The following is a 17,147-nucleotide window of genomic DNA, read 5'->3' on the forward strand; positions in this document are numbered from 1 at the left end:
CCATTCTCTGTTGGGTGGTATGGTGAGATACCGCAATCAAAGCACTAAAACATTGCACAATTTTGTCTACACTTCCGTTCTCAAATAATTATTGACCAATGCTTGAAATGATAAGGGTATTCATCTGTAGGCCTTCCCATTCAACCCTTACACTCACAGCGTTTTTTTGTTATCTTAATTAACAAGATTTTTAGCCCTGGGCTAGTTCATTTCGGGACCAACGGCTTTACTTCCCTTCCGAAAGAAGTCACACACAGCGTAGTTTATTTATTACCTTGTGATACCTCAGAAAACAGTTGACATGTATCACTCTGGCTTGCAGCTTAACATATCTAAACAGAACGGCAAATTGTCGCAAACGACAAAAATATGTACCCTAACAACTTGCTTTCACCGGGTCGGGAACGTTTACTTTACCTGTGATTAATGTTTCCTCGGTGGGATTTCTTTGATACAGATTTGTGTTCTTTTCGTATCGTCAAGAGGCAAGGAAGTCGTTGTGATCGTCATTCAGTTTCAGCTTCTTCTGAATTTCAACAACGTGTTTGAGCCGGTGCATGATTTCCTCATGCAACACGTTGAAGCACATGGCAGTTAAGGCCATGCCGGACATTATATAGACCGAGCAGAACCACGTGGTTAAGGTGGACTCTTTCCGTAGGCCCGGGACCATGTCTCCAAACCCAATTGTGGAAAGACACATGAAGCAAAAGTATACCCCATCAATGATAGGCCAGTCTTCCAACTTGTAGAGTGCAAATGCTCCGAGCGCTACATATATGGACATCATGGCAATGCATAGTAAAATGGGCGCTAATATACTGAGACCATGCATGGAAGTACGTGATTCGCTGTCGGTGCCAGTTATGGAATCGATGTCACTTATCATTGGTACCTGCTTCTCTGGCGAGTGGAGGTTGTTGTGCAAGGAACCGGAACGTACGTAATAAGGCTCCTGTAGGGCAATATGCTGGGCTCGCAGCTCCATCTGTTGTCGTTTGCGCTTCATCCGGCGTTCCTTTTCCGCCATACGTTTCTCATCGTAGCAACAGTAACCACAGTTCGAACATAAGCAACAGCAGAACACTCTGGAAAGATATGAGTCAAACAAAAAATATGTCGGTCAATGCGCATGGTTCTGGTATAGGTTGTAGCTGGGACTATTTGACCTAAATCATTTTAACATTATCGTACGATTTGATTGCTGTCAACACACGTAGTAGAGGGGCGACTGAGCCAGTAAGTGGTAATGTAATTTTTAACAGTTTCTGGCCTAATTGCTAAAGTGCATGGTATAGTATGAGTCTTGACAAAATTAGAAGTATAATTAAAGTATTTCAGTAAAAAAAAGAAACAGAATTTTGTGCTAGTTACTAGTGTCTTTTGGCGCATACGAGTATTTCGATGTTAACCTCAATTCAATATAGAATGGCCCAATTATTTGACGAGGGATATTGAAAATGCAAAGTTTTCGAAGTTACGTTTAAGTGTTCAAACTAGATTAAGCGGCTATCAGATAATATTTTCTTGCAACATAAATGCACATGCAACAATTCGTAACTGATTCTGTTCGATTGCCGACATTAAGTTATCCGAAATCTGTACTACTTAAATACAGTCGACTCTCCACATCTCGATGTTCTACATCTCGATATCTCTCCCTATGTCGATGATTTTTGCAGTCCCTCCATTCTGCATACATTTTCACTCTTCATATCTCGATATCCTCCTTATCTCGATGTGATTTTCGTTTCCAATTTTCTCTCCGTATGTCGATATGCCCATTATCAAAGGTTACTAGACTAGATTTGAGAGATTCAAAACAATTTACGAAGACGTTTGTTTTTAATTTTCCTGGCAACGGAGTGATTTTCAATCTAGTATTCGTTAAAAATTTGTTCTTTGTCTCGATCTTTCCCTATCTCAATGGTCCCTTCGATATCGAGATGTGGAGAGGCGACTGTATTTCATCAGACAGAAAACACTCAAATTAATATTTGAGCCCAGATGATCTGGTGAACATTTGCATCATTGCCTACACAGTTAAAAATAATGAAGATTACACGTCATGTAAACTTCATTTATGCGATGTAAACATTACGTCATGTAAATATAAGTCTGAAATCATGTAAATATGTGTTATATGTCACGTAATCACAGAGGATCCTGCTGGATTACATGACATATAATTGAAGTTTACATGACATAACATGTAAATATCCATAATTTGCCACGCTCCAATTATGTGCATTATACTGCCGTGAATCGCAAGTCAGTCCCATCTGCATTTTCGTCAAAATTGAGTTGAGTTCAGTTTTCAACATATCTCCCAATGCTCTTTCAGTTATCCTAATGAGATAATAAGATTTGTTCGAAAAAAGTAGGAAAAAACAGCAAGTCAAATTGTCCCATAATGACCGCATGTCAGTCCCACTACAGATTTCCGCACCGTGTAACACAAAAATGAACCGTGTTTTGATCATCTTTATATTTTTCTCACAAAGTTATCGGTGTGAATAGCAAATTGTGAAAGCTGCATTAAGATTTGAACATGTTCCAATCTTCTGGAATTTTTTGAATATTCGTATGGAAAACGAGTTTGGAAACTTCACACCCCATTTTCTCAATGCCTACTTTTTACAGATGGGACTGACTTGTGATTCACGGCAGTATATGTCTCAGAAATTTACACGTTTCGTTCGAACTGTGTACAATTAGAAAATAGCTCTTTTGAAATCATGGTTCATCACAGAGACACTCCCACGATCTGAGCTATAGGACAACCCTTGGTTTGCAGTAGCGTAGCCAGGGGTGCCGTAGGTGTGGTACGCACTAGGCCCCGGGTTCATGAGGGCCCCCAAATCGTGGAAACAATTTCACTTAAAAGTATAAATTCAGTTTCATGCTAAACAACAAGTACACAAGCAGTGCAAACCCCAGTTTGAAATTGACCTCAAGCGGTAATGTGCTGGGCCCCACGATCAATTATTCTAAGTAATTAGGATCAGTGCTGTTAAATGTCAAATTTTTGAATAAAATAAAATGCTCTCCTTCCCAGGTGAAATACAGCATCAGTAAGCATTGCCAACCGATAGTAATTCGGGAAAGGTCACCGGAAAAAAACATTTTCCGATGACTTTTTCCACAGGGAAGGATGAAATTAGCAATATTCAAATGTCGTGATATTCATGACGTTTAACAGCTTCGATAAGAATAGCTGAAGGCTCGAAAAAAAAAATGGAGCAAATGTTAAAACTCAAAAGCCATCGATAAATTTAAAACAGCTGTTTTTTTGCGAAATAAACCAGCAGTGCGTCGCACTTTTTCCGATCTTTCGATTTTTTTTAAGATAACATTTGTGCCAATTTTACTTTTTTTTACCTATTTTTCGTCCAGACAGTCAGAGCCTCTAAATCGTATCTGAAACTGGCTTAGAAATGCGTTACAAACTATATTAATATGCAAGCCGATTTTGATGCGATTCGGGATATGTTTATTTTCCACTCTAGTAGCAACTTGATAATAAATTTTCGAGGTTTAGGATGATTATAAAACGAAGTTCAATTTATAATTTTTAAATTCATAGATCTAGAGAACCTGATAACAACTCGCTTTGAAATTTTTTTTTTTTTGGTTCTCTAGACTAGTGCTCTTGAAAATTTGAGATTATGCTTCGTTTTATAATCATCTTAACACGGTTCAGCAAACAACTTGTCAATTACAAGCTGGTTTAAGACCACAACAAAACCTGAAATAATAATAAATCTTCGAGCTGTTTAGTAGAATACCTATAAGTAGATGAAAAAACCGAATTTAGTACTATACCATTTAATTCCACTAGAGTTTGTATCCTTTGACAGATACGCGTATTTCGACCTCAACTGTAAGGCCGTCTTCAGTGTCGTGTACTAGACTCGACTTCTATCATGTTTGTTTTAACTGAACTTCTGTCATGTTTGTTTTAACTGAAAACACTTTAAAATATGTTTTTTGTTCAATAAATTCTGTATTTTAATTGATAAAATGTTGTCCAGTTTTTCTATTAACATTCTCCAATTCAATTCAAACTGTGATAATGTTAAACAATAGTTTGTTGTGGATTTTCATGTGCTTATCTACTCATTATCAATGTTACCCCATTACCAAAAACTGACTTTCGATTATATGAAAAACTATAGATTTATTCAGATCGAACCGTTATGCAATCTTCCATGTGCAATCGATAACTAACATACCAGTGCTTGTTTTACAAATAAAAAATAAAATATTTAGATTTTCTCTAAAAAAACTATCAAAGCTACCCCGTTTTATGGTATGTATTTAGTTTTAGGTATGTGAATCTAACTAAGGATTCGTTAATGATGTGAGGTTTTAGCAAACGCACCCAACCAGCGGCTGCAAGATTTCAAAAGAATTCTGCATGAAAACTTTACAAATATTATATAATATTGTTACTTATACTCGTTGTATTTATCCAACTCGCCGAGCCTCGTTGGATAAATGTACAAATCATGCTGAAAAAATCATCATTTTGCAACTTGTTGCCTAAATAACTAATTTCAAGTCGCTTGCCGAGTAACTAAACGATTTTTTAGAATTTTTATATTTTGCAGAGTTTTGTTTGGGCCCATTTGCTACCGTTTTTGACTGAGCTGTTCTTCGATTTCGAAAATTTGTAAAAATCGACACGGCCTACTAATACATGGTTCGTCACAAAATTGTAAACTCCTCCCTCCCCCTAAAATGCTATGTCATTTATGTACGTCCTACAGCTGATTTCACGTTGGCGCTTCGCAATTAGGGGGTCTGCTGTTTCATTTTTGGGGCCCTTAAATTTGTCTTCGCTCCGGGCCCCAAAAACACTTGCTAGGCCACTGATTTGAATATAGAGTCTTAAATGTTCTTGATTCCAACAAAATTGGCTTTGATAAGAAAAAAAAAATTAAAGTTCGTAGACATAAAAGTCAATTTGGACAAATTGAGATGTAAAATTGTGAAAAATAATGGAATCGTGTTGGTGGGCTTCGATCCCACGACTCCCAATACGCTTGACTGGGCGCGTTAATCAACTATGCCACAGAACGGGTCACGATTCTGCAGCGCAATCGGCCAACCTAAAATCAAAGTCCGTCACGACCCCATTTTCTGCTTTACAACCCTACAGCGTCGCTAAAAATAAAATCTCTCACTGTTGTTCATAGGCACGCTTAGGAGAGTCGAATTGGGCATCTAAGAGAGCCGAAGGAAATGTAGGGTTGTTAAGAAGAATATGGGGTCCTTACCAATTTACACAATTTTGTCCAATTTTGTCCAATTTTGTCCAATTTTGTCCAATTTTGTCCAATTTTGTCCAAATTGACTTTTGTGTCTCCGAACTTCAGGTTTTTTCAAAACCTCGTCGGCTGGTTTGACATGACAATCCTAGTTGCGTCTGATAAGAAATTCGTTTCTAAAATTCTTTACTTTTGCATTCGTTTTGATTAAGGTAACTCGGGGCAAGTGAGAATTCGGAGTATGTGGGACCTTCCGTCATAGCTCATTAAGGAAAAGGTTTTCTTATAGAAAGTTTAAGATACAATGATACGGAATGTATTTGATTCCAAAAATATTGTTATTTTTATTACCGTGTGCTCCATGTAACAGTTGTCAGTTCAGCGCCATTTTCAACTTGCATGATAAATTGTGACACGTTTCACGTCTTGCATTGGCCCTCAAAAACTAATTGTGTTTTAAATCAAATTACCATCAGTAAGCTATAATTTTAAGTATGCTGCTTACGATAAACAGGTATTTTGTTTTCATTTCATATGAAAATTTCAATGATCTTAAAAAATCTATTTCAAAAAAAAAAAAAAAAAACGGGATCATTTTTTTTCCTACAAGTTTCAAACATTTTTCTAGAGAGCAGAACTAAAAACGAATTCAAAATTGAACAAAGATAGAGATTAAGTTTGAAATGAATCATTATAACGATTTTTTTTATTATTGAACTTTATTTGTCATTTCTACCAAATTTTTTAGTTGCAGAAAACAATTCCACATCATCAAGTGGCTTTCTGCCATGCGTAACAATAATTACATAACATATTTACGATTTCATCAATACTCGAAGGTTTACTTGCTTCTTTTATTTTAATAACTTATATGGAAACTTACGTATTCTCAGCAGTCTAAGCCGATGCCGCGCTTCTTTTGTAATTTTCTCGGACATCAGCAGACAAATTACGTTTACATTTACACTGAGAGGCAAAATAAAGTGCCCACCTTACCAGTTTTCGAATTTCTCTCATTGATTTGGTTCAAATTAAAGTTAACACACCTAAATCTTTTGTGATATTTTATTTTTGATGTTCTTTTAAAGTTGCACTTACGAAATTTTGATAAAAAAAAAGAATTTTACTCAAAGAAAAAGAAAATCAATTTGTATTGAAAAAAAGTAGTGACAAAAATAAGTGCCCACTTCCTTCTTGGCCCCAGAAAAGATGATTTAAGAAAAATGAAAAGCAATTTAATAGTTAATGTGTCCTCCTTTGGCCTTAAGGACTTGCTGGAGGCTCTCCGGCATGCTTTTCACCAGGTTTTGTAGGTGTTGTGGATCTAGTTCTTCCCAGGCGCGCTCCAAGGCTTCAAAATAATTATTTTTGTTGGTAACACCAGTTTTTTCAACCCTGGCATCGAGAATCGCCCACAAATTCTCGATGGGGTTGAGGTCTGGGCTTTGTGGAGGCCATTCCAGCGGTTTAATCCGACAAGACCGGAAGAAAGACTTGGCCTTCTTTCCAGTATGCTTCGGGTCGTTGTTCTAGAGAAATATGAATTTCTCTTCAAGGCCCGTCTGGATCAGCGAAACCTCCAGTTTTTCCCGCAAGATGTTAATGTAGGAATCTGCCGTCATTATTCCGTCGATTTTCACGAGGCTTCCTACTCCACTCCATGAAAAACACCCCCAGACCATCACATTTCATCACATCACACCTTCATGCGTCACCGTTCCTTGGATGTGGCGCTCCTGAAGCTCGAGCTGTCTAACCGAAAGCAGCGGGCTCGTGTGTGGTGCAGAGCGCCACATCCAAGGAACGGTGAAGCATGGAGGAGGAAATGTGATGGTCTGGGGGTGTTTTTCATGGGGTGGAGTAGGAAGCCTCGTGAAAATCGACGGAATAATGACGGCAGATTCCTACATTAACATCTTGCGGGAAAAACTGGAGGTTTCGCTGATCCAGACGGGCCTTGAAGAGAAATTCATATTTCTCTAGAACAACGACCCGAAGCATACTGGAAAGAAGGCCAAGTCTTTCTTCCGGTCTTGTCGGATTAAACCGCTGGAATGGCCTCCACAAAGCCCAGACCTCAACCCCATCGAGAATTTGTGGGCGATTCTCGATGCCAGGGTTGAAAAAACTGGTGTTACCAACAAAAATAATTATTTTGAAGCCTTGGAGCGCGCCTGGGAAGAACTAGATCCACAACACCTACAAAACCTGGTGAAAAGCATGCCGGAGAGCCTCCAGCAAGTCCTTAAGGCCAAAGGAGGACACATTAACTATTAAATAGCTTTTCATTTTTCTTAAATCATCTTTTCTGGGGCCAAGAAGGAAGTGGGCACTTATTTTTGTCACTACTTTTTTTCAATACAAATTGATTTTCTTTTTCTTTGAGTAAAATTCTTTTTTTTTTTATCAAAATTTCGTAAGTGCAACTTTAAAAGAACATCAAAATAAAATATCACAAAAGATTTAGGTGTGTTAACTTTTATTTGAACTAAATCAATGAGAGAAATTCGAAAACTGGTAAGGTGGGCACTTTATTTTGCCTCTCAGTGTATGCGTTGCTCAATCCGCTATCAATTCACACTGACAGACTTGTTAAAATCTTTCTGGAAACGTTTTTGCAACGCTGTGAACATCTCTTGTCAGTGTGACTATTGTCGGCAGCCTCATTCTCTTGGGCAACTTTCCCATAAGAGCTGCAGGCGAATCTGTTCGGCAGCTCCAAAACAGTCGCCTTTTGAGGCGTGTTCATTTGAATTGATGACATCTCTGGCGAAATTGTTTTTTCCGTCTCGGAAATCTTGTCAGCGGGAAGCTGACAGAACAAAGAATCATCTGAATGTTTTCATTGGTGTGTTTTGCTAATAAAAATACTGTGTATTTGGCGTTCGAAATTTGGTTGTCAAAAATAGTCGAATTGTGCCTAAACCGTAAGTCTCTCTAAATGATGTGGCAAGGTAAATGGCTGGGCATGACGTACCATTGGTACCTCAAGTACCTGCAGGAATAATAAAGACCCCTTTGTGTGGTCTTTAGCCTCCTGCCCAGCAACTCCTATTCCTACCTCCTTGCGGTACTGGCCGGGGTACGAGCAACCTTGGGGAAGATCGGGTAACCAACCCCGGTGGGAACTTTGGTCGTATGCTGACAGGAAAGCGGGTGGGGGTTGCTTCTGGAATCCTGGAGCGTCTGTACTCCATGTTAGGAACGGCTCACAACAGCGTCTGTTCCCCATGTCAGGGGTGGCTGATCATTGTCCGAGTGCCAAAGAAGGACTCTAAGCTAAACTGCGTACTATGGTCAGGGGTTGATGTTGGGCCCTGCAAGCCAGCCGTAGAAATATCAGCACAGGAACGTACTTTTAGTGCACAACCTTTCGTATCGGTACCCCTGGAGATCACTTTGACTCCAACCTCTACCTGGTGATGGTAAAACTGCGTCCAAAACTATCCGTCATTGGCGGATATATGGAACTGAGATTAAGAAACGATTGGTTCGACGAGGAGTGCCTGGAGATTTTGGAGAAGAAGAATGCAGCGCGGGCTGCAATGCTGTAGTATGGTACGCGTCAAAACGTGGAACGATACAGACTGAAGCAGAAACAGCAAACCCGCCTATTCCGGGACAAAAGGCGCCGCCTGGAAGAGGTGGAATGCCAAGAGGTGGAGTTGCTGTGCCATTCTCAAGAAACGCGGAAGTTCGATCAGAAGCTCAACACACCCTGCAAAGGCTTCGTTCCGCGAGTAGAAATGTGGCGGGATAAGGATGGGAGCATCTTGATGGACAGACGCGAGGTGATCGAAAGGTAGATGTAGCACTACGATGAACACCTGAATGGCACAGAGAACACAGGCACAGAAGGTCAGGACAGCAAAGGAAATGGCTACCAGTATCCAGAAGGTGGCTAAAGCTGGAAGGATACGCTGGGCAGGGTATGTTGCAAAGATTGCCAGATAACAGTCCTGTAAATATGGCGTTCGCTACGAATCTGGTCGGAACAAGAAGGCGTGAGGCGCGGCGAGATAGGTGGATTGACCAGGTGCATAAGGACCTGGAGAGCGTTAGTCGCAGTTGAGGATGGAGAGAAGCGGCCAAGAACCGAGGGAATTGGCGAAATATTGTTGGCGAGGTTTTGTAAAATTAATTGATGAAAGCCAAGTGAATAAATAATAATAAATTACGTACTTCGAACACGTCTTATTCTTCTTTAAGCTTTTAGGGAGGAATTGTCCGTTAATATTAAAGGTGATGTGACATGTATCAAATGTACGTTTTCATCCTAAAGCGTTACATATTTTATGGCTGATCCCTTACGTACATCAAATATGTACAAACAATAAAAAATCTACGATTTATCAACCCTATTATTGCAATGATTGGCTTACTGATGTGGATTAACGCATGAAACTGGGTGGGTCTCACTTGCCCCGTTTAGCGAGGTTACTGCGCCTAATGGCTGATTTTACAATTTTCTTCTAAGGCTTTCATAATTTCTAAATGATTTTAATAAATGATTATTGATTCTAAAAATTCATGTGCTCACGAGCAAATATGTTGCCAAAATGTATTGTTGGATTTGTACAATATTGACAATTGAAAATAATGTTGAAAAATTTGTTTGAACTACCGGTTTTTAAGGTACAACTTGCCCGGGATACCTTAATTGAATTGGAATATGTTGGGGAAAAGGTTCGACCTGAGTGGAATAATCAACATTTCCAGAAAACCTATTACAGTTGATACGACATAAATGCCACAAAGTGAACTCTCAAAGAATTTGCTATATTTTTTCTAAACAAACTTGTGTCATTTTTCAGTTATAACAATTTTAGAATTGATTTCCTTCAACGAACTTTTACCCAGCAGTTGGGGCTAGTGTTAAGAATAGGGTTTTAATTTTATTTTGTTCCATGCAATGGAAGCTCAACATAAAATTATAATTTCCATTTCTAGAAACAATAAATAGCCATAACTTTTTCAAAGCTCAATCGTTTTTTTTTACATTTGGAGTGAAAGTCTCTTGCTTGCAAAACATTCGCACCACGATTCCACGCACAATTCCAGCCCCACTCAAACTTTTGCCCCAATTTACTCTACAGAAATCAGGCTATTTTGTTTGAAAAGTGATGGGTTCTTCACTTTTAAAGTTACCCACATTATCAAAGATAATCCATTTAACGGTACCTATGTAACTATATACATGTATGGCAAGTGCTTTTAAAATTGACAGTAAAACACCTGGTGGTCATTTGTGTTGCTTTCTATCGATTTTCCAATCTTGTTCCTTATGTTTTCTTGGCCATACCATTCACTTAGTGTTTAGTATTATATTTCTTTGAGCAATTGAATAGTTATAATAAGTATAGTTGAAGGCCTTCCTTAGCCTAGTAAAAACCTCCGCAGTTAAAAAAGGAAAGCTTTTCTAAAGGTGTCTGGGTTTGATTCTCGGCCGGTCCAATATCTTTTTTTTTATGAAAATTTCTCTGACATCTCTAGGCATAAAGTATTATCGTATCTGTTGCACGACATACGAATGCAAAAAAGGCAAGTGAGGCAAAGAATGCTTTTATAACTGTGGAAGTTTAAGCAAGCTGAGAAGCAGGCTCTGCTCCAGTGGGGAAGCAATGTTAAGAAAAAAAAGAATAAGTATACTTCTGCGCCAGTCTTTTCAAGACTAATTGGGTAAACCTTATTCAGCATCATTTTCGGGCTATGTACTCCGGAAAATCACACAATTATGGCACAGAATTTGCCCTTTGACTGCTGGATGTGCTTCGATAGTTTTAATTTGAATATGTACGAATGAACTTCAGCTGCGGTCAGTATGTGTGCCTCGGGAGGGTTTTAATTAATTCCCAGGTCAGCAGTGGCCAGTGTAGAGGTATAAATAATAATAATAATAACAAAAATCGTTTTCACTTACCTGGAAAAAACGCCGCGGGCTACTTTCGCTAGCATTCCGCCCGTGCTCGATAAATATACAAGAGTTAATGGAATCCCCAGTAGAGCGTACGCGAGTGTTACAATCATGCCCAATGTGGTTCGAGGTGCTATGTTGCCGTAACCTGAAATGTACGAACCGGCGTGAAAAAAATCGACTGTATTATTTGTGCCTGCGGGCTGCTTTTAATGCCAAGCAATAACAACAATGTAGTGAGTGGTGGGTGGGCTTCTATAGCGCCATCACATCGCCGCTTCGTTGCTGAGGAAAAGGTTCAATTTTTGGTGCAAACGTTTGTGTCATCCTCTCGTTTATGGCTGGCAAGGCAACAGCTACATCAGCATGATCCGAGACAGAAGATTAAAACCGTTTCCGAGCATTCGCTATGGATTCGGTGGAAATGCCTATCGATCTTTCAAATGCAGGAGATCTGCGCTGTTGATATTTGTTGAGTGGCGAAAAATTATCGATTTCTATTGGGGCTCTATTTTCAGTTCAATTCTGAACAGAAAAATATAACTTTTGGTATTGACAGGAGTACCTGCTCGTTTTTCTATTATTGTGAGTCAATAGAGTAACTCGAGTTCTGTTTGTTTGATGTAATACAAATGTAACCAATCACGTGATTGGTTGACGATTGCTTTCCACATTATACCGTTTGAACTGTTTAACTTAAACAATAATTTTAACTTTTCATTGTTATGCTTGCTTCTCTCGAGCAAATTCAAATAGAAAATACGCGGAAACTCGTTGAGCTACACAGACACTAGACAACGGATAATCATGCTAAAGGTGGCCATTTTACTTGGCCAGCCCCGTGGTCATTTGTTATGGATTTTCAAACCCCCTTCCCTATCATGGGTTATTGTCAATACTCCAATTTTGAGATTTATATGGACCTTGCTCTTGTATTTATAGTGGTTTATGAACAGTTTCTAATGATATAGCCAAGAAACATCCCTCAGTCTTATAGTGAGCTAGTCCCAGTTGCATAGACCTCATCTTTTCCTCAACTACGGTAATAGAGTGCGGCAGAGCAAATCCAATGCAACCTATGGTCGGCGCGCCATAGGCGCCCAAATTCTAGCATAATGTGAGTGACAGCCGTAGTTACTGCACTCCAGCACCTGGCCGCACGAAACCATGGGCTACCTACAATGATTACCAATTGGATTCATCAAATGCTCAAAAACCGACATCTCTTCTCGACATTGCGTCAAGCAGCGATTCGAAAATTGAGTGTTTGCGGATGCCCCCAAGGGGGAGTCTTGTCACCACTTTGTGGAATCTCGTAGCAGATACGCTATTGAGGCAACTCAGTAATAGCGGTTTTCCAACTTATGGATTTGCCGACGACTATCTAGCTTTGATAGTTGGTATGTGCATAAGCACCCTATTCGACCTGATGCAAAGTGCTCTTCAGGTAGTCGAGAGTTGGTGTCGCCAATATGGCCAATATGGTTAACCCGAATAAAACATCTATTGTTCTTTTTACGGAAAGACGAAACCGCGATGGAATTCGACCTTTGAGTCTTTTTGGCACTGAGATTAATGTGACTGATCAAGTAAAGTATGTCGGAGTCATTCTTGATTCCAAACTTTCATGGACCCCTCACATTGATTTCAGAGTCAAAAAAGCTTGCATGGCCTTCGGTCAATGCCGGCGAACCTTTGGTAAAACGTGGGGCCTCAAACCCAAATATATAAAATGGATTTACATAACAGTTGTTCGACCAATATTGGCATATTGATGTCTTGTGTGGTGGCAAAAGGGTGAAGTGAGAACAATCCAATCAAAATTGGGCCATCTCCAAAGGATGTGCTTGATGGCGATGTCTGGTGCGTTCTCTACAACTCCCACAGCAGCGCTTGAAGCCATTTTTGACGTTGCGCCACTACACATATATCTTAAACAAGAAGCACTTTCTTGCTCTTACCGTTTATGGGTACTGGATCTACTGGAGAAAAATCCAGTGAATCGTAGATCTACACACACTTCGTTGTTTCCACTTTTGGTGAATTGAGACAAAATTGTCCTTGCTCCAAGTGATCTCACAATTGCTTGTCACTTTCCTTGCAGGACATTTACCACACAATTCCCTTCACGGGAAGAGTGGACGTCTGGCTATTTGGAAAGAAGTATATCAAACAATATAGTATGTTACACTGATGGCTCCCTTCTTGAAGGTAGAGCTGGTGCAGGAGTATACTCTCGTGAGCTAAGGCTGAATCAGTTTTACTCACTTGGTAGAAACTGCACCGTTTTTCAGGCGGAAATATTTGCTCTTATGTGTGGAGTGCAATCAGCACTTCAACAGCGCGTAATGGGTAAAGTCATATACTTCTGTTCTGATAGTCAGGCTGCTATAAAAGCTCTCGCTTCGGCCAACTCAAGATCGAAGCTTGTTATCGCATGTCGAACTCAAATTGAGGAACTGAATTCAGTAAACCTTGTATGGGTACCTGGCCATTCTTCCATCGCTGGAAATGAATTGGCTGATGAGCTAGCTCGCGATGGAGCATCGCATGACTTCATTGGCCCTGAGCCGGCTATTCCAATTTCGAAGTGCTGGGTGAAGCTTCAGATAAACTCTTGGGCGGCAACTCAGCACAAGCAATATTGGAATAGTTTGGAGTCATGTCGTTAAACAAAATTGTACATTACTGAGCCATCTCCATCTCTCGAAGTATTTAACAAATCTGTCAAAGCAGAATTGCAGTCTCTTGGTCAGAGCGTTGACAGGCCACTGCCGACTCAACTATCACATGGCAAATATTCAGCGTGCTGACTCATTTGTGTGTGATAGTTGTGACTCCGATTATGGAACTTCGTATCACCTGATATGTAACTGTCCAGTTTTTTCGCAAATGCGATTCCAATTACTTGGTAAACACTTATTAAGTGAAACTGAATTCAGAAGCCTGAATCTTCAGGACATTCTGTTATTCTTAACCCGCTGTGGTAATGAGCTATAGGCTCTCTTTACGCTCATGCGTTTTGCAGTGCCCTTTTTAGGGCGCTGTTCGAACCCATTGTGGTATGGAGCTACATGCTCTCATTTCGCTTATGCGATCTTCTCTCTTCAAGGGATCCCACTCCTATTTCCTCCCATCTTTCCCTTCCCTTTCCTCTCCCATCGGGTAGATGATGAAATAGGCTCAAATATGGCGATGGCACAAATCTCCCAAATGGTGGGGAACGTGCCTTTGGAGCCGGCCTTCTGATACCTGATACACCATCACCTCAGTCTTGTGATGAGCTAGTCCTGGTTTCCTAGATCTCATTCATTCCTCAATTAAGGAGATAGAGTGAGCTGTTATCAACTCTACTTCCTCCATCGATTCTTCATAGACTACTAGGGTGATGTCGTCGGCGAAGCCAACAATCTTAACACCCGTCGGAAGAGGCAGCCTTAGTACGTCATCGTACATCACATTTCGTAACAACGGGCCCAGGATTAAACCTTTATAGAAGCTTACACTACTGCACCGGTACCTTGAGGCGGTGTAGTGCGTAGTTTCTCAACTTGCGCTGTTGAACGCGCTCTTCACATCCAGAGTGACAACCACGCAGTAACGGATGCCGCTCCTTTTATGTTCGATTGCCACCTCAGCTATCTGAACGACCGACTGGATAGCGTCCGGAATAGATTTACCTTTCCTGAATCCAAACTGGTTGTTGGACAGATCATCCGCAATTTCCATGTACGGTACTAGTCTGTTGAGGATAAACCTCTCCAAAAACATGCCCGTTGTATCTAGTAGACAGATAGGTCTATACGCTGACGGGTCACCCAGTGGGTTTCCCGCCTTTGGTAGTAGCACCAATTTCTGTCGCTTCGATACATCCGTACACTTGCCCGTCTAATCCATAAGGTAGGTAGGTTTATATACCGTCGGGTGGCATGGTGGTTTCCCAGCTTTTGGTAAGAGCACCAATTTCTGTCGTTTCCATACATCCGGAAAGTTTACTTGATTGCTAAGGCGTCCCTACGACCATTTGCCGGTTCTAATTCGCGGTCTACTCAACTAGTTCGTACCGCAAAACGGGGTAACATTGATAGTTTTTTCGAAGAAAACTTCAATATTTATGCATGCTGTGTCAAAGAATTATAATTTATATTTTTAAAACAAGTACTGGTATCGTAACTATCGGTTGCAGTTGATAGATTGCCAAAAGATTTATCATGCATATATCATTTTTCAAATAATCGAAAGTCGGTTTTCTGTTTTGGGGTAACTTTGATAATGGAGTACAAATCGAACAAAGTTGAAGGCATTACAGAACATTTGTAGGGCGTTGCATACCTCTAGGCGTTTAACGCTATATGGAAATTTCTGACTTTGATTACAAAAATGGTCCCAGTTTGTAAACATGATTTTCGATAAGAGATTTGAGACCGAATTCATGTTCTGCTACAACTAGGCTGTCAAGGATAAGTGACGAACTCATTATGCCTTCATGAAATAGTGATCGTACAGACAGTTATGGATCAACTAAGGGTCATTTTTCAGAACAAAATATGATTAAAAATCATGTTGACGCTGTACAAAACAAAATTACTTCCCTGGCACTGCAGAATATAGTTGTTTTCGAGAATACAACTCAAATTACCCGGTTATTCATGGAAAAGTGTCGATTTCGATAGAAATAGCAAACGATGTCCACCCCACAGATGTGGATCAGTGGGAGAAGGGGATCCTTATTATGGATCAAATCGACTCATATTATGGACCAACACACTATAACAGCAATTTATCTTCGAGGCAAACAAAAGGTGTGTTTGTGAAAGCATACGTTTTGGCGTTTGTTTCGGAATCGTCTTATCGTTGATTCATAACTGTGGTATGGATTTCAATGCCCCACAGTTATGAATCAACGCTTCTGGGACAACGGTTGACATTTTATTTCCTACGGACGGAAAAAATATGCTTAACCTTTCGGTCGTCGCGCGAATTTTTGTAACGCGAGTAGTCGCGCGTTGTACTTTGTACAACACCCTTGGTTTTGCGAATATCCCAGGAGTCTGACCACTTAGAAACATGACGTCTTCGGCAAAGTTGTTCAGTAGCTCAAGGACTATCACTATTTTAGCCAAGAAATTCGAGATTTTGCCACTAGGCGGCGCTAGTGAGCTAAAACTTTTGTATCGTAGATCTCAGGATCCTAACCACTTAGAAAGATGGCGTCTTCGGCAAAGTTGCTCGGTAACTTATGGACTTTCATTGTTAGAGCTAGTTGATTCAAAATTTTGCCACCAGGCGGCACTAGTGAGCATAAAACATTTGTTTCGCAAATATCTCAGGAGCCTGATCACTTAGAAAGATGGCGTCTTCGGCAGAGTTGTTCAGTAGTTCAAATTATTTCTTTGTTTAATCCTTAGAGTTCGAGATTTTGTAAAATAATGGTAGTTCCTGAGCTTCTGAATAACTTTGCTGAAGGTACCTGTCTAAAAAGTCAAGATCCTGCAGTATCCGCAAAACAAAAATTTTATGCTCACTACCGCCACCTGGTGGCAAAATATTCTATTACTTACCTCAAATAATGATAGTCCTTGGGCTACTTAACTATTTTGTCGAAGACACTATCTCTCTAAGTGATCAGGCTCCTGAGTCTGCAAACAAAAGTTTCATGCACACTAGCGCCGTCTTGTGGCCAAATTTTGAATCAACTAGCTCGAACAATGATAGTCCTTAACTTACTAAACAACTTTGCCGAATACGCCATCCTTCTAAATGATCAGGATCCTGAAATATTTGCAAAACAAAAGTAAAATTTCCAAGCCCACTAGTGCCACCTAGCGGTCAAATTCAGAATTAAATGCGGTACCATCAGATAGCGCTTCACCTCCAGAACAACTTTACTAAAGACCCCAAGTTTCTATATTATCTGGATTTTGAGATATACCGATTTAAACCTGTGGTTTACTCGAACC

The 17,147-nt window shown here is 40.1% G+C and overlaps 1 protein-coding gene across 2 annotated transcripts in view; it reads right to left on the bottom strand.

Moving 5' to 3' along the window:
- LOC5575382 (TWiK family of potassium channels protein 7) overlaps positions 1-17,147 on the bottom strand; it is a 505,115-nt gene that overhangs the window by 5,484 nt on the left and 482,484 nt on the right. For both annotated transcript variants that reach the window (XM_021848514.1, XM_021848513.1), the window contains 2 exons: positions 11,194-11,335; positions 418-1,088 (listed from right to left, as the gene is read on the bottom strand). In XM_021848514.1, coding sequence (XP_021704206.1) covers positions 479-1,088; positions 11,194-11,335 — 752 coding nt within the window. In that variant the 3' untranslated portion in view covers positions 418-478. The remainder of the gene's footprint in view (positions 1-417; positions 1,089-11,193; positions 11,336-17,147) is intronic.

This window comes from Aedes aegypti, chromosome 3 (assembly GCF_002204515.2).
Source record: "Aedes aegypti strain LVP_AGWG chromosome 3, AaegL5.0 Primary Assembly, whole genome shotgun sequence".
NCBI classification, from domain to species: Eukaryota; Metazoa; Arthropoda; class Insecta; order Diptera; family Culicidae; genus Aedes; species Aedes aegypti.